Genomic DNA, 19055 nt, shown 5'->3' with positions numbered 1-19055 from the left:
ACACAGGCGACCAACTAGCACATATTTTAGCCTTTCTTTTAATATATATATATATTTATTTTTCACACTTCACTATAATATTAAAACGAAATGCAGATATTCGTTACTTTTCAAATTCGGCTTAAAAATTGCACATGGAACAACTAAAGACTCTCCTGAATTAAAAAAAATGTCTTAGTACCTCAAATCGCGGGCCCCCTCATAAACCCCGGGCCACCTCTCCCCGGCCCTGGTGATGTGTTATATATATATATATATATGTATGTAAAGTTACATAAGCACGTTCACAAACATATCCATACCAACTGAAAAGAGGTGCACCACTGCGTATACGTAACATTTTATTATTACGTATAAACAAATAAAAAAATTTGCAATAAAATAATATGGCGACTATAAATTGAGTTATAACCTATCCTATGTCTCAAGTTAGATCAAACTACACACGGGGTGCAAAAAAAAATCAAAATCGGTTGAGTAGTTTAGGAGTCTATCGCGGCCGAAAATGTTGTGACACGTGTTTTTTATATATTAAGATATCGCCTAAACTATGCAGCATGTGCATATTCTTGCGTCCCTTTAAGGCCGGATTTACTTAAAGCTATTTGGCAGCTCAAAGCAAGGAAAACGGCAAGGAGTTTTGTTTCATGTATTTTCAACATAAGTTGGCCTCCTACTTACTCAGAGGTTTGACGTCTAGCGGCATGTGAGAGTTTAACTTAATATTGCATGCTTTCAGGCGCATCAACTATTTTTATCATAGATTTTTGAAGCGCACGTCTTTGGTAAGACTGAAACTACTTTGCAAATATTTTTCCATGTCCTACCTAAGCACTACGCCAATCACCTCACAAATGTGATTTTAGTTATATTCCCTTTCGCTTAACGTTCTTTCCATTCGGTTATGCGCTGAACGCTGTCCGACAGCACTCAATTGCTCAATTTCTTCATCCCTCGAAAATCATTCATTTGCCCCTCTGTTACTTTGCAACTCATGTCAAATTTTTCCCACTCCTTGGCTTTGGTGGTCAAAAATGTTTTCAAAATGTTTGTATGAAGCACCAAACACAGTATATCTGCCCTGTAAGAATGGAACATTCGCTTGTATATATGTGATCTCATTTTCGATTTATAATCGACTGCCAAAAAAATTGTAACCCATCATCTTTTCATTTTGTGGCCATAGGGCTTTTCGCATGGATAGCAACACAAAATTTGGCTTTGCATCATCATTGGTCAATTATTAGCCAAGTATGGTTGGTAAATTATTGGGGCGAGTGAAACAATGAACATGGTTTAGTCAGCGAAAACTCACGAAAGATGGCTCCAATAAACATAATAACCAAATTAAGCTCGTGTTGGGTGAATAAATGATGACGATGAAGATATGGAGACTTTTGAATTTCATAAATAGCTCCCCTCTGGCGTAGCAATGAACTAAAGCCCAATTGTTAGTAGAATACTGATACAAAGTATTATACTAATTTTATATACTGCGAAGTTTACAAAGGAAAACACTGATGGAGTTAGCTTTTAGTTCCTGCCATGTTCATTTAACTCCTCTTCCTTAGGTCATAAGACCACATATGAGGGGAAAACATTAGTATCATTCATTAAGTATCGTTTATACCGCATTACAACATCAGATAGTTGTAATTTCTACCCCACTTTGTAAGATGCGCCTAAAAGCATGCAACATTTAGTATAAGTACTGGAATGCATTCGAAATGTCGCCAAAATCAGTTGTTTACTTCCTATAAGATATACGTAACTCAAAGTTGCGGACTTTTAGGCGTTGATAACATTATCTGAAATAATTTTTAATGATTACGTCAGCACTAGTTAGAGCTTGGAGTTAGAGGCTGGTTTTTATAATTGAAAATATTTATGAATTGGAAAGCTAGGCGTTGAATTTCCGCACGCTGCAAACCAGAACCCTGTTCAAAATCATAATCCAATTTTAGGCTGATCCACTCCCATTTTAATGCACATGCTATAGAATCTGGCCGATTTAGGTATTAATCTGTACTTATAGCTGTCGATGGGGGTTCAATGGTGCATACCAAGCTCTTACGTCTGCCCCCCTCACTTATATCTCATGAACTCTGGCTAAGGTGCATTCCAGAGGGTTAGGGGGCTTAGAATATACTCGTGGCAGGTATGCCTGCCGTGAAAGGCGACTAAAATACCAAATTGATTCAAGGGGTCGCCAGCGATATATAGTTATATAGGTATATATAGTTTTTCCAACCCAATTGTCAACCTCACCTACCCGTGGCGAATCCTGTTTCTTTAACAACCGGGCTCTGGCGACCCCAAGTTCCTTATGGATCTAAGGGATGTGAGGGAGTTATGGCCTAGAAGTTTTCATGTGGTCATACCAAATCGTTTCCGAGATGGTCGGGCTAGCACCTTAATGGTGATTGTTACCGGAACGTACCGGATCTGCATCCGGCAAAGATCCATCAAGATCGATAACACTCCCCAAGGCCTTCGTGGAGTATCCTTACAGGTGCAACAACAACAACAAGGTGCGTAAGCCCTATTCGGATGGCATGAGCGGCTTATTTTAGCTTCACTTGTATGTACATATGTAACTCGTTTATGCCAAATACAAAAATGTTACGTATACGCACCGGTACCCGTCGTTTCAGGTTAGTGTGCAATTGGTTAGTTTTAAATCAAACGATTTGCTTATTATTTAGAATATATGCCAATTTGGGATTCACATAGGATATTTTGAGAATGTTGTCTGGACCCTTGAGAAATCAGTTAGTGATTTTCCGGGATGGCTTCTTACTGTTTTGGGAACTCAATTAGTCATCGACAACGTTGTTATCGAAAGCAAACCGATGTAGACCGAGCCCATAACTAACATAAATCGATAATAACACGATAACTCGTCGCTAAGAAATCGATAAAATTTCGATAACATACCGATAACTCGTTGATAAAGGGGTGATAGCTCATCAAAAAGGTTTTTGTGTATAGAAAATGTGTAGCACTTCGATAACTATTCTATACTTTGTCACAAACACGCCAATAACAAACCGATAACAAATATAAAAAAACCGATAACTCGTCGAAAATAAATCGGTACCACTCCGATAACTCGGTCATAACAGATCGGTAACACCTTTATAACAAATAAATAGCTATTTGATAAAAAATCTATAACTAGTCGATAAAGAGCTGATGGCTATCAATACACTTCGACGACAAATCGATGCCTTGCTACAAAAACGCCGATATCAACCTGATAACTAATAGATAACCAAGCGATGACTCATCGAAAATAAATGGATAATACCTCCATAACCGACAACAAATCGATCATTGCTAAGGGTATTATCGATAACAAGACGGTTTCGGTTCCGTTCCAGTTTCTGCTACGGTTCTGGTTTCGATTTTGGTTTCTTATCTTTCCTTTCCTCTTCTTTCATTATTCCTTCCCCTTTTTTGATTTCATTTGCTCTCCTCTCCTTTCATTTCCTATCCTCCCACCAGTACCACAAATTACGCATACATTTACATTCTGTACTCCCTCAAACATTCAGCAAAGAAAAAGCCAACTATTTTTATTTGGTAGAGAAGAATATTCATTTAAAATTATTTGGAGGAAAAGGAACACCCTATGACAATACGTCCTTTATAAATGCAAATAAATTATATTAAGAAAAGCACTCTCATTCATGCAAAAACCCGATAAAGCCTTTGCCGTGCTTCCACTTTCATATCAAACCGCTTTCATAAACCGGCAGAGGGACAAGAGGGCGCTAAAGTGGGTAGAGGTCATAATTGAAGCTCACGAAAGCAACTAGCACAGATGCTAAGAGGGCAAAATGTCAAAACGATAGCTTCATATCAGCAGCAAACAAGAAGTCAGCTCAGCAGGCAACTATGACAGGCAGCAGGCTTATTTCAAATTGATGCAAGCAGCAGCAGCAACTGCGGTGAAAGGACCTGCAGTGCGTGCAAGTCCCCCTGATGCTATGTGCCGATGGGATTTTCAACATGAATACAAATGCATAATTCCAAAGTTTTAAAAGTGGAGCGAATGGTGGGTATGAAAATTGCGTATGCATCGATGAGTTGTCAGTTGGAAAAGAGACGTTGAAGCTTTCTGAAGTAGCAGCAATAACAACAATAAGAACAACAACAAATTTCAAAAATAATGCTGTGAATATTTGTGTGTAAGAATGAGGCTATATAAAGAGTAGGCTAGGCGTGGCAGTGGCACACTTGAGTTAGAGTGTCATTTGAGTGGCAGTTTTGCATGTTGCAACATGCATTCATACAACATTACATACGCATACATACACTTATACTTACTTATGAATACCTACACATATAAGCGTTGTTGCAACACCATTGAAGGCATCGTGCTGCGGTAGCATATTTGCCTATGTTGCAAGTTCTTCATCAGCCAATTAAAAGCGATAGCCCTTAAGGTGCTGTAAAGCGGTGACGAAGGGACGCGCAAAATATCATTGCTATTTGGAAAAAAGCGCAAAGGGCAGCATGTCGTGCGTAAGCACACACATACTTGTTAAGATACATGACAGTTTGCCAACATGAAATTTTTGTTTCGTTGTTGCGCACATCACTAATCCAATTAAATGCAACAAAGCATGCTTGCAACACACGCCAAATAAGTATCTACTATCATGCCACACTTGTAAATGAAATATTTTTCGCCGCCTATCTGTATAAGTATTGCAGTGCTGCCTAAGCAATTTGTTGTTGTTGTTGTGCGCGCAAATTTGTTTGTTAGCTCGACAATGCACAGTTGTAAGTCGATAAGGGGGGATGCGTGTGGGCGTGTGGCAACCGTTTGATTGTGAATGCTTTTAGTTAGCGACCACAAATTAATGCGGACTGTCAATCCGTTTTATTATGCCACCAAGTGCAATTTGATTTTACTTTGTGTTGTGTTGAGTTGTTGCAGGCGTTTATGATACCTAAACGCTGTTGCATGCCACATGCTGAAATGCATGAATTTGCCTTATATTTAGTGGGCGTTTTTAGGTTAACACATATTTTCTAGAATTCGACAAATTTTTTTTATGAGGATGCAAATGGTTATGTTCGGCGATCTATCTATCAGGATTTGGAATCTAATAGCCAGACGAACGACTGGGTTTTCTCCTCTTACTAGTTAGCACTAAGTGAGTTTTATTGTTTTTTTTCTAAGGTGAAGAGCAATCTATAGGCGCTAAAACTCAGCCGACCAGTTGTCAGACTTAGCGGCTTTTCAACATTTTTTATAAGGAACGCCAAACGGATTACAGCGTTGTCGAATGCTTTGCTATAATTTCTTTGTGAGCATATTTTTTGATACATAATTGATATATCGTGGAATAGTCTCATGTTGTAGTTGTTGATGTAGCAATAAGGACACTCCCCGAAGGCCTTGGGGAGTGTTATCGATGTTGATAGTCCTTTGCCGGATGCAGATCCGGTACCTTCTGGTAACAAGCACCATAAAGGTACTAGCCCGACCATCTTGGGAATGATTTGGTATGACCACATGAAACCTTCTAGGCCATAACGCCCTCCCACCCCCTATATCTATCAGGAGTTAGGGGTTACCAGAGCCTGGGCTATTAATGAAACAAGATTCGCCACGGGCAGGTGAGGTTGACAATTGGGTTGGAGAAGCTATATATTGCGCTGGCAACCCCTTGAGAGGGGTTACGCTACAGAACCCCTTGAATCAATTTGGTATTTTAGTCACCCCTTATGAAAGGCATACCTACCGCGGGTATAATCTTAGCCCCTTAACCCGCTGGGGAAGGGAATAGTCTCATCAACCATTGTTATATTTCGGATTAAAGACAAACTGTTTGGCTTTGTGTGTGTTATCTTCCGTACCATTTTTGTGTCTTTAATGCTTCCTTTCAGATTATATTGAGTATAAACCCCTTACGTTTTATTTCCCATCAGAAGGGACCCCTGTGGGATCTGAAGAGTCATCCTTCCTAACTTATTTGGGAGCATTGTAAGAAAAGCCTACATAGTCCATGTGCGCAATTTATTCGAGTATATATGTACATACTTCCATACTGAAAGTGCTACTTTTTTGAAAAATGTTTTATTAAAAAACTCGGCACAACAGTTTCAGGTAAAGTCGAGTTAGACTTCTATAACGTCTCCTCTTTTATTTAATTTTAAACTAAACTGTTTTTTTTTCTTCACCCCTTATTGACCGTGTCCATATACGGAAACTCGATCGGGGGTGGATGAGAGCGCGATGAGGTAAGGCGACGGGGACCGTGCTGCTCATACCTACCTGCTTTCCTCTTCGATTTATCGCCTACAAAACGGTAAAAAGGCCATTTCATACCGGCTTGTAGTATTTGTGTATGCACAATGACATTCAGAATACCCTTATTTTCGTCATGCCGACCGGAAAAGGCGTGGTCTTGTGTTTAAAGATGTATATTCCTGGATTATCATGCCTAACCTACCATCTCGACCTGGAGTTCCTTTCAATATCACTTGCTTATAGTTAAATAGATTCATTGTGCCATCTTCAGTGAAATATATTCGTTAGGTTATTATACGATTACAAACAACAACAACGAAGGCTATTGTTATGGCTTTGCAGATTTTCGGTCAATCAACACAAAATTTCTCCTTTCCTTCTACGCGTTTTGATGAATTTTTTCATCTTCACCAGAGAGACTGGCAGTAAATAACTACAAATACATGCAAACATACATACATACTTAGGTACCTAATACACTAACTAGTACGAGAAAAAAAAAATTAATTAATTGCAAATTCCATTGTATTCGATAAAAGGCTTTTGCATATTCATAAAGCACTTAATGCGTTTCTCTTTAACATTCCATTCCGGCAACTTGCCACATTGCAAAGCAAAGTTGCTTCACATTGTGTCATTACATTCTCAAAGAATTCTAGTGAAATTTCTTAATAAAATTCCTTTCCTTTACAATGCAACGATTATCACGCCCACTTTCATAGTTTTGCATTACTTTTTACATAATACCTCAACTCCCCGCACTCAGCGAGCGTTGTTACTCACTTAGTTGCTTTAACTGTTATTTCCCTTTTTGATTATTTTCCATTTTGTTGCTCGTGTTTTTTAGTATTCCCGCTGCACACACTTAACACTCAATTATTTTACTACTCTTTGCAATTTGCTCTATCAATAATTCAATCAGCGCTGAAACAGCGGCAATGATAACAGCTGATGTTGCGCCTCCTACTGCTGCTGCGGCTCCTGCAATGACAACACGACAACTGCAACTGTTTTGTGTGATAACCGCAGAAAAGAGAAAAGAGATGAAGGAGAACGGTGTTGCAGATTATATTTTGGGAGTAGAGTAGCTAAATGAGGGGTGTAGTGCACATTGGTGGTTCGTGTAACAGAAGTTAGGTTAGAGGGAGAGTTTTTACAAGAGAATGAAGAGAAATCGAAGGGGGCTCTGTTGGATTCGAGTGGCAAATTATAAATTCATAACAAGGCACGAAAAGTTTTTGTTTCAAAAATAGCGAAGGTTTTTTTAGCGATAATCAGCGCAAAATGTGAGAATCATGCATACAGTAATGGCTAGAGACATAGCACAACTTTTAAGAATGGTAAATATCAATGGAAAGGTACTTCTTCGAAGTTCCATTACGTATACCTAAAAAAATAATTTTCGAGCCTGCGAAATTTATTTTTATCGACTTTGAGGTGTAAGGGTTTTTTCATGACCTACTAAAAAAATGTTCTCTTGATTGTACAATTTTCAAAAAACTGTTATGGACAACATTTCTAGCGGACATTTTTGGGTCGGATAGGGTATACATATGAACATTTTTTTAGTAGGTCATGAAAAAAACCTTGAAAATCAAAGTCGAAAAAAAGTAAAAAAAATTTTAAAAATTTCAATTTCGCAGGCTCGAAAATTATTTTTTTGGGTGTGCGTAGTGGAAATTTTTTTCCGGAGCCCAAATCCTATTGAAAAATCGATAGTGCGATATCGGTTAACTTTCGTCCATACAAATTGACCCACCCTAGTGGGCATACAGAAAAAAGTTGATAACTTCTAGTAAAGAAGATCGAAAATTTGAGCCAGTGTGGAAAACGTATTTCGGGGACTGATTTAATTCGGTCAGATTAGGAGGCTGCTGTCAAGCTTAAAGACAGCTCCCTTGGAAGCATTCTTGGTCCGTTGCATTTCCACATACTCTAACGTTTAAATTATCCTCCGCTCTCCAGCTAAAGGAGCGGCCTGACAGTTGCCAGGGGTATTCGTTTAACCCAGATAATTTTGATTAAAAGTAGTTAAATGCCGGCGCAAGTATGAGCAAGAAATAACTCACGGCCTCGGCCTCACGTTAGCAGAGTTCGGCGTTTTCTATCTGAGTAGGTGTTAAATTTTCTTACATTTACAGCGGCGGATAGCACCCATCCAGCGTATCTTTTATGCTGGCCCCCTCCAGATCCAGTGTTGCAGCCATCGGCCAGCCTTAATTTCCGGCTTTCACTGAGCTTATGGTAGAATACTCCACGCTCAACCTTCCCCATCGCCTGGATAAACAGGAGAGTATTCCGGCAGTCAGTACTCTGTCCTTCCAAGCACTAAGTACGAATGCGTGAGTGCCCGTTATTCACAAGCCTCTATCCCGCGTTATAAAGACGTATTTTCACCAAATACCTAACCCTGTCAGATAGCACCGGCAGAGGCTGATATAAATTCAGGTTTCTTGTAAACAAAGCGAGCTCCGTTCTGTTAGGGTTGACAGCTAATCCGCACAATTCGGACCACCTTGTGAACCAAGGTAGCCCTGTTAAACATCCCTCAGTGTGTGCAGACAATAATTGTCAGGTCTTCGGCATAAGCCACTGATACACTTCGTACATTACCTTCTCAACTTTCTCCGAGTCGTCTTGCTGAGTGAAGGTGACTTGACCATATTTCCCATATTTTGCTATGTCGCTTCATTTCAACATCATATCCCATCGCCATCATAACCAGCCACTCCCAAATTCCATGCACTTCTCTGCGAGAGCTCTTCTTTCCTCGAACTACATCAAATTATTCCCCTTAACTACAATCAATCTCGTTTCATTCGCCGCTTTGCATCTGATTTTACACTTAGTAGTTATTGGAGCTGTGAGCGTCCGCCCTCCTAACGCGTCGTTCCTTCGGTGTTTCATAGCGCGCTTTGGCTGTGCCGCCTCGGCAGCCATTTTGTTATTAGTTTATCTTTGCAAATTGCATTTCGAATAGATTTTTTTTTCCATTTTCATCAACTAAGGCACCTAAATGCCTAGTATGCTGCTGTAACTGCTTTCATCCTACTCCTGCGCCTTTCCAGAAGCCGAGCTACTGCTAGTGCCATAGCTCTAGCATCGACTCGCCGCATTGTTCGCATTCATTTAATGAACAATAAATTTTAATTTTATTGCATTTGGTGTCTCAGCTTTGCATCTTTTTTAGTGACTTTGTTGGTGCTTTTTTCGTCGATGTGTAAATATGTCTGTTTACTTCGAACAAAGCAATTGAATTACTTCCTGTAGACTCAATTAAAGACAAAAATGGCAAATTATTTGAGCAACGGAAATTCGGTAGCTGTGAGCGGTAGGCAAATAAACCTTGAAGCAGCGGCTGCATGTGAACTGCCATTGCCGATAAGACTAGAGATGTAATGAATAAAGTGCATAATTACAGAGAAAAAAGAAAAAGTTTCGAAAATGAGCAAACGCCAAGCTCAAGTGAAAGACAAAATGGCAAGCGTGCAATTTAAACGATAGTCCTCGAACACATTGTGGATGCGTGAAAAGTATCAGCAAACCTAAAAGCGGCGGAGCGCCTTAAAGTATGCAACGACAAATGCAAGTTATGAGTTGAGTGCTCAATTGCCTTTCGGCTTTCGGTAAAAAAGTTTGATTTCTTTTCTCAAGGTATGTGTCCTGCTACGTTTATTAAGCAAATTAGCGGTCTTCGCCTGCGAGCTGTACTCAATTCGATAGCTAAGAACAGAGCTTTTGGAATTTAAATAGTCTAAAACTTCTAGACTTGGTTCATTTGTTATAGTAGTTACTAATTTTCTTCAAAGCACCGACTACAAAGTTAGGTTTTAAGCAGTGTTTCGAGCCTCGTAATCATGGAACGTAGGTAAGGGAGCGGTCTGCGCCCTTGGAAAAAACAATATAATTGAGAAAAGAACGGGACATGAAGACGGAGAGAGCCATCTCACAATACCGTGCAGCATTAGGAACTGTCCATCGCTTCAGATCCGTAGTCGGCACAACTAGCCTCCAGGTGGAGCGCCTGGTATGTACCCGTGAGGCAGTGGTAGCAGGCAGTTTTCTTATTAGAACTTTGTTGCGAGTGATCCTCTATATTGCAACGGCGTTGCTAGAGCAGGGCGGAAAGAAATGCTTGGCTTGAGCCGCCAAGACTGATTCCGAAACACGAACGGGGGAGAGATACATCACAGTGTCAGGATCGTTAAACGAGTTGGCAGCGACGAAAAAGCTAAATTTCTAAATCTGCAAGACGGAGCTAAGGAGAGTAACTCGAATGATCGAGAAAGCGTGAGGAAGCATGAGGAAGCATGTATCTCGCAAAGACGAAGAAAGGGTTGGCTAGGAGACTCCAGCATGCTCACATATTCTAAAGGGAGCAACATTGCGTTGCAAACGATAGAAAGGGAGTTGCTCAGTGTCAAGGTCAGAATGATGATCATGGTGGTTGAGTTGATACGGCGCAACAATACCACTACCTCGAAATGCCTTAAACTCACTTAATCTAAGAAATCAAATGTATAATAATTCTAGCCAAAATTGAGATGGCCATTGAAAAGCAAAATCCTTTCTCGTCGTAAAAATAAGTCTCCCATCACACTTGCCGAATGTAAAGCTCGGAATCATGGACGGTAGAAGATGGAATGGCTCTTTGAGTATGCGAGAGAAAAGTGATAGAGAACATTTATGGTACTGTCGGTGTTTGCATTGGCGTGTACCGTTGAAGATCTGATGGTGAGCTCTATGCGCTTTTCGCAGCACAAGCTAGAAGACTAAGGCTGCGCTCGTTAGGTCACGTCATAACAATGAAATAAGATGTCCTACCTCAGAAGAATTCCTAATTCAGTAGCAGAGGAAGTGGTCTCCCCCTTAACTAAGTTGAGACGGACGGTATAGCTGATTCTTTTGGCGCTACCAATTGGCATCTGTCGTCGCGACACAGGCAAAGCTGGAGTAAGTTGTGAGAGTGAGTGAGAATTATTGAATGATAATGCCCAAGCACCCTTTTTTCCAAGCCCCTGCTCCAACGATAGGTCATCTTGCGAGTACGACCGGGTTAGGTTTCTTTTACGTGGTCTTTTCTTCTCTCTTTAACTTCGAAAGCAAATAAATAAATCCTAGTTCATCTACAGAATCAATACAATGTTTCTCTGGTATAGTATTCAGCTCTCGTTACTCATAGTCTTTCTAGTATTCTCAGTGACTTTCAGGCGCTTAACTTATTTAGAAGTCTCTTAGTTAAAAATTAGTTAGATAGAATTTGTAGCACATAAGATTTCTGTTAACGCTGGTCATTAGAGGGTTAATCCAAAATCTATCTTTCCTTCTTGTCTGCAATTAATACCAGCTGCGACTAGTTGCAACACTAGAGCACCAACTTGCAGCCCGCAGCCAGATATCTAATTTCATTGCTGAATTGCTTGTTTTGCATTCGTGCTCTTTGTAGTTGTTTTTGTCAATGTTGCAACCACACTAACAACAAGTTAACATTTGCAGCTGCAATTATATGAATTTTGTTTTTCTAATGTTCAATTTTGTTGTAGTTGTAGTTGGAATTTGCTTGGCTGACATTATCTGCGCCCAAGTATCTCCACACACACACACAACAAAACTTTGCTTGGCCGCATTTCGTTGCAGCTCGGCGCGCGATTGTTGCAAGTTGAATTTATGAGCCAATGCCGCAAGTTGTTGCCTGCCGATGTTCTGCGTGAATTGTTCACTTTGTTTTTCGTGAGTTGCGCTAGCCACGCGAGTCTTGCCATTGAACTACTGGCATTGGCGCTAAGCTGAGTTTTCCACATTGGCTTAATAAGTGGCAGCAGCAGTGGCAAGTTTGGGGCAAGAGGAAAAGGCAACGAATAAGGAAGGAAAGGAGTACAAAGAGCAAAATGAGTTGGTGGAAATTGCTGAAATGCAAGAAAATTACAAAAAATTACAGCAAAATGTTAGAAATTAATGCCAGCTGCCTGCGTTTGCTAAGTTTACATGAGGCACAACAACAAATGCCAGCATTCCCCGTTTCTGCACATTTTCTTTGTTGTCTTGGTTTTTTTTATAATCTGCCAGCGATTTGCGAGCGTTTTACAATGAATTACTAACATTTCACCTTGAATTATGCGAATGGCCAAGAAACGTTTTCTTTCTTTCTATTAATTTCCGCAAGACTGCAATGAACAACAGACATAACAACAACAAATAAATGCATTTAAACAACGACTGATGAAAACGGTGAATTAATAACAACTAAGCTGCAAGCGTTACACACGTTTAATTGAAGGCGCACAGTGGGCAATTTTGAAGTAATTTTACTCAAAACTTAAAACAACGAAAACGAATGGAGCTTTTTCTGCTTGATAATGATCTGCAGAAATTCAATCACTTGCCGTAGAAAGTTGGGAGTATTTTCTTCAAAACAAATAATTGCACTAAAGATGTCTCCACGCCGCACTGGTTTGTCTCCAAACAAATTAAACAAGTGAATACTCGCATACATTAGACTGGTATGAAAAAAAGTTGTAAAATACTGCCGCTAAACTTGAAACTTAATTCGAGAGGATGTAGGAGCTTTTTATTTGGATTTTATTATGCTTACAAATATTCTGTTATTTGAAATCGGATCTTCAAAATTGATGTGTCATTCCCATTCGAGGAGAATCTTCTTTTGTGCACAGAGGTTGTTTTACCTAGTTTCGTACAATCTCAAAAAGTTTTCGAAAATTTTTGAAAATTTGAGAATATTTCACGAAAATTTCGAACTTTTTCTTAGAGTTTTCAAAACTTTTTTGAGTATGCGTGGGCTTTAGTTTATGCATGCTCTCAAAAATTCATAACACTAAATAATAAACGCTGTTACAATCCAAAAACAAAATCGCTGTTACCATGGAAAGATTTCGCTTAGGTCGGACCATATATCCTTAATGAGCTTCCAGTCATAAAAGTATAGAAGGTAACGAAAAGGCAGATGATTTGACAAAAGAGGGTGCAACACACGCTGAATAGACGATGGGAGAAATCAAATGAGACAGGTTTTGCATATGATCCGAAAACAGGAAACGCGTGGACAGAAGCACGGGGCTGCAAAATTTCGTATGACGCTGGATTCATAAAATTTCTCAAATTTGTAAAGGGATAAGACTTAAAGGCTGATAATGTGCATACTAATTAGATTCTGCCTTCTAGCGTCACAAGCTTATAATTAAGGACTCGTCAGGAATATCAGATGTGGGAAGTGCGAGCTGTAGCAAGAAGCGATTGGGTGCGTTTTATGTTCGTGTCCTGCGCTCTCGAGGTTAAGGCTTCAGCTACTAGGGGCGGCAGATTTGCAGATCCCAGGGAAGCAGTTATGCTCGGTCCTAGAAACTTCTAGTCTAAGCCAAGAGGATGGAGTTATTCTATAACATACATAAGTCCTGGTACCTAATTGGGGGATTTCCATTTGGTCGTCAAACAAATTCTGGTAACACCATGGACACATGAAGGTTATGTGAGGTTTTTATTGAGCGGCTAGTTCAACTTAACCTGAAATCAGTACACTTATTTAAATTGTTTTTAGTGGACTTGTGTGAGAAACATGGTACTCTGTGGGCAATCATAGACCTGACTCTTTCTAGAAATGTGAATATAAGCTATTTCGACCCCCCTTTTTCTCTAGTATTTGATTTTGAGCCAAATTGCACCGAAATGCCCCACTGTGCGGCGTGTAGCAGAATGCGCGTTCATACGTTTTGTCTTTTTATTCAAAGAATTCTTATTCATCCGCTCCTACCCCTTGTTCCTTTTGCACTCTCTAAACAATTTACTTCGTTCCTCATACAATTTTCATATTTTTTTGATTTGTGTGCGTTCAAATATTTATTTGTTGCTATCACTTTTGTTATTAAACTCGATCTTTATGTTTTTATCATTTATATTATTGTTGTAAGTGGTATTTAATTTAAATTACGGTATGTTGCACGCGAATCGGTGTTAATTAAAAATGTTTTATGTGTTTGCGATTTTTGTGAAGATTGCGCTAATGAAAAGCCAACAAGATGGGGTGAGGGAGGCGGCGAGGGGTTGGGTTGCTGTACTGTTTGTTTATTGAAGGTGTGTAGATTACAACGGTACTATTGTTTAACGGATGGAAGAGGCTTTGGCAACTACAATGTTCGATTGTAGCCTCGGAACTTTTAGTGGACATTAAAATTTATTAAGTAAGTATGATTTAGAGACATTTGTGGTGGCTTTTTAGTGGATTTAGAGTAGCAATAAATTTTGTAATCGTAATTGAGTAAAGTGAAGTGGGTTGGAAACACATAACAAATTTAGAAATTTAAGAGCTAATTTGTTTGTTTGTTACGGAAACGGCATTGCAAATATTTATTGGGTACAAATATGAGAATATCAAGCCGTGAGGCTTACTTACAAGGGGAAAAAGGTACAGGGCCATGCACCAAAGCTGAGACTCAAGGTTCAAAGAGCCCTCTGAAAAGAGTTGATGTAGTTCCCTCGTGCAGATAATGACATATTAACTGGCTTCCGGAAGTAAGTAGATGCCTCGGGCTGCAGTAATGAATGCAATGAATTCTAGGGTGATTGGTTGCATAGAGTAAAGCAAGGTTAAGGAGCAGTAAGGTCATTTGTTAGTATTGTAACGAATTTTGGGGGAGTTCCTGGTAATTATGCACCTTCTGCTAACGTTCGAATCGCTAAACTGTCGAATAAATAACTCCAATATTCAGTATTGCAAAATGGTCTTTATTTAGACTACTTTGGGAGTAGTACAATTATAATTCAAAAATTAGTTACTTGCGTGCTTCACTAAAAGCGTGTTAAAATCAAACTGATTAGTCATTCCCCAGCTTTCGCTGCTTTTATACTCTCTGTTGCCTCGTTCGCATCTTTCTCCTTTTCCCGAACAGTTGTATCGCATACTTGGTTATTTAGCTATATGCGTGTGTATGTGTGAGTAAACACTTCTGCTCTTAGATGATGACTACATGTGTGTATGTGGGATATATCGTCACTTCGAACTGCTGCTTATGTGTGTGGAATATTCTTCGTTGCCTTGTACATAAGTGTGGCTGCTTGCTGTTTTTGTTGTTGTGATTATTTACTAACAGCATTGTGATGTCAACATTCGCCACGGTATGTTGAAAAAATGTTGGGCCTGAGAACTTGTGTCTAGAAGTAGATTCCTACTTTATTCTTTTAAAATTACCTCCTTCTGTCAAACTTCAACTTTATTGGTCTCCAGTGCTGTCCAACAAAAAAAATTTGTAGCGCCTAAAACTGCGCCCTAATAAGCTAACATAGACCAGCTGAGCAACAGGCAACAAATAACAGCTGATAAATCAACAGCTGATTATTAACAGCTAATATGATTTCAATAAAGTGCCAAAAAGTATTGTAGGTCCACATAGGCCCCTCTCCGCTCCAGTTCTCGCAGGTAAATCAGATAATGCCTTATTCTTTAAGGCAATGCATTCGTTTCACATGACTAGCTGAGTAGAACGGATGGGAGTTTGTCCACTTGACAAGACGACACTGTCGCCATGTCGCTTGATCAAACAGAGGTAGGTTACAGCTGTGAGCGGATGATACCGTTGGGGGCACCAATGTCTTTCAGGTACCTACTTACTTCTATACCGCAGTCCGCGATACTTGAGCTCGTGCTTTTTCTTTGCAGATGACAACAGTTGCAGTTCTCTTTTTCGGGGATCCCGCTGAACGAAGAAAGTCAGTGGAACTTGAATAGGATTAGCCTCAGTATATGCTGAGCTGATATCCAATTTTGTCTTGAACGCAGCCCGATTTCGGCGTTGTGCCACCTTCAGTGTGCTTTTTCAATCTGGTCTGTCCCTGGAGACGTCCCACTGATTTCTGCTATCCTTCCCTTATTACCTTTGATTGACAACGTATTTGAATCGTTCTGGTAGTGAGCCTAAAAGGTATGGCATTTACATTAATATAGACAGTTTCTGCACCCAGCCAATCAAAATCTGCGGGAACGTTGGCTTCTTTTCGTTTTCCTTCTTCGTTACTCCTCTAAGTTCAAAGTAGATGAGTGGTTTCTCTGAGTCGCTTTGCTTACTTACCGTTTGTCCTTTTCTCTTTTATCAAACGGAACTCAGCGCACCACAGTCCTATGTTCCATGCACCAAATTGCCTGCAAATGTCAAGTGTTGGCATTTAATTGGGTCAGTGGCAGCTGGCCGTGGTGCTATTAATTTGTCAGCAAAACTGCAAATTTGAACACCTCTAGCAGATCACGCGTCGTAACTGTCTCAAGCAAAGCGGTTGTGACTATGTTAATTGCGGCTGCCAATTTATGCGTTTGGTATACCATCGTACGCTCGACACTGCTGTTAGTCACATGGTTGCCAAAACGGCAATGCCACCCCGTCAATCGACCGCATAGCGGTGGTTGTGTCCAATTCAAGACAAGTTGAGGCGCCGCAATTAAGTCCGGTCTGGTTGAGTGGACTAGCACAATTTCCTGTCCGCAGTCGGCACAATTTAACGTAGGCGCACTCATTATTAAGCGTTCACATTGCAGTGCATGTGTGCCATGTTTGCACTGCATAGAGTCGTCACACGCGTGTGTGGTGGATGTAAGAAATCCAATTGTGCTGTAATTTAAATTGTAACAAGGTGAGCAAAGTAGGCAAATAGAGCAGCGCCGTTAGTTGCTGCCACAGTGAGATAGTTTGTGGGCGCATTGCTGTTGGAGCTTGACAATTGATGCCCGCTTTTATCGTTGCAAGTTTTCCAAATTTTTATTGAGAAAGTTGTGCGTGTGACTTACTGCACCGGTGGCTGCAATTCAATGACCAAGACATCAAGAATGTCGTAGTGAGTATTTTTAAATGGAGAGTGTTTCGAAACTATCAATTTCTAAAAACTAGATATCACTGAAATTCAATCATTGAAACTACGTCTAGTTAAGTTTCTGCCACGAAATTTCCGTGCTTCAGATCTGCCTGAATCCGTTAATATTACACATCTTAGAAAACTTAGCATGCTTTTAGATATTTTAGCAATAACACTTTAAGAATGACTAACAGAATAAAATTGTATTTCATCATAACAATATAAATAAATATACCACTTTTTTAATGTTCTTTATCATTAATTTCTCTCTTTTTCTTTGTCTTTCAGCCTGGGACATAGGCAATTCCGTGCAAGAAGCCTTCGTTATCGCTGTGGAAGAGCATGCGCGCGAGCGACTGAAACGTTTAGCGGCGCTTAATCGGGTTACGCCAGTGGATATAACTGAGGTGTCAAAAACGGTGAGTAAATAAAAGTGTAGCATACTTTTAGGCAGTTTACACCCAACACGGAGAATGGGCGGCCGTTTTTCTTTTGCGCCACTGTTTCTTGGTCTGGTTGTTTTTTTATGGCTTTGTAAGGTTTTCTCACAATACACAATCGCATCAAAGCTTTAAGTTGTGAATAGAGGATGTGTATGTCCAAGAATCCCAGTTTATCTTCTGCTTTAAGCGATAAACATTTTTTACTGAGCAAAACGATTTTAAATGGGGACATGCGCCTTAACGGACACAAACAATTCAATTATCACTTATTCACAATTAGTCTGATTTGTCTATTAGAAGATTTGGAGCGGAAAAAAATACAAGAGCAACATTGTTCATGACCTTTCAGACACCATAAGTTCACGAACTCGTGTGTCTTCAGTACAAAGCTTATTACTGAAAGTAGATGAGCACCTTAATACCATCAAAGATGAGTACGTGGACACAATGATCCTGCATGGAACTGTAAATCAGTTGAACAACTTTTCTAAAGACACTATCGGTCTAGCTTGGTCGTTAGTCGGGTTAGTACCAGACTGTAACATCTATCACTCTCCTCTTAACCCTCGATTCAACAAGAGTTTTTGTATTGCTGGCTCAGGCCAAGTCATTCTACTTCAAACAGTTTTTTGTGTGGACGCGTAAGAGATTGTGGGAAGCTCCCTTGCTGTTGTTGTTGTAGAAATAATGACACTTCCTGAAGATTTTGGGGAGTGTTATCGATGTTGATGGTGCCTTGCCGAACAAAGACCCGGTACGTTTCGGCACACAAGCACTATTAAGGTACCCTGACCATATCGGGAACGATTCAATATGACAAATTGAAATCATCTAGGCCATCCCAGCTCCCAATTTCATGGGAAGCCCCTGTTCTTTTTGACTTAAGTCCTTAAAGATGTAAAAATTTAGAGGTGGTATTTTAGAATCAGAAGGAAGTGCCCTACCCACTGAGCTACGTATTTGTTTACTTGTCATTCATTACCTTTGTGTTTTTACCATGCAGAAAAAATGGGAGACAAGCAGGCAAAACCACAGGTCCCCACTACTGATTTAATGACGCCGAACCGGTGCTAATCTGATGCTAAGCGGTACAGTTGGTAGCCAAACATGTACCAACAATGCTTAAGCCTGATCTATGTTAATTGAAATTAACTAAACAAAAGCCGCGGCTACGACTGCACCAATTAAGAATGCGGTTCAAAAGGTGCGCAGAGGGAGTTAATTTCCGTACTAAAAGTGAAAGTTGAAAGCACTGCGAGTGGACAGAATAGGAGCCAGTACCGTCCCCTAATGCGGAAGCTGTGCGCTAGTTTTGAACTGGTGCGACTCTTTGCAGGATAGGGTATGGACACCCAAACCATTCCGTCGATCTTGATTATATTTTGGGGAAAGCTTGCAAGCAGCAGTGGGATGTTACGGTCAAGTATTTTTCCGAGGATTGGATTGGAACCAGAACCGATCTGTCGATATTACAAGTTTCAGGAGATTTGGTA

The 19055-nt window shown here is 40.0% G+C and overlaps 1 protein-coding gene across 6 annotated transcripts in view; it reads left to right on the top strand.

The window, feature by feature from the left end:
* sdt (stardust) overlaps positions 1 to 19055 on the top strand; it is a 449266-nt gene that overhangs the window by 252870 nt on the left and 177341 nt on the right. For all 6 annotated transcript variants that reach the window (XM_067779589.1, XM_067779588.1, XM_067779587.1 and 3 more), the window contains one exon: positions 17408 to 17538. In XM_067779589.1, the coding sequence (XP_067635690.1) occupies positions 17408 to 17538 (131 nt within the window). The remainder of the gene's footprint in view (positions 1 to 17407; positions 17539 to 19055) is intronic.

Source organism: Eurosta solidaginis, chromosome 4 (genome assembly GCF_040869045.1).
Source record: "Eurosta solidaginis isolate ZX-2024a chromosome 4, ASM4086904v1, whole genome shotgun sequence".
Taxonomy (NCBI): domain Eukaryota; kingdom Metazoa; phylum Arthropoda; class Insecta; order Diptera; family Tephritidae; genus Eurosta; species Eurosta solidaginis.
Note: the sequence above shows the minus strand (reverse complement) of the source record. Positions and strands in the feature narration are given on the sequence as shown.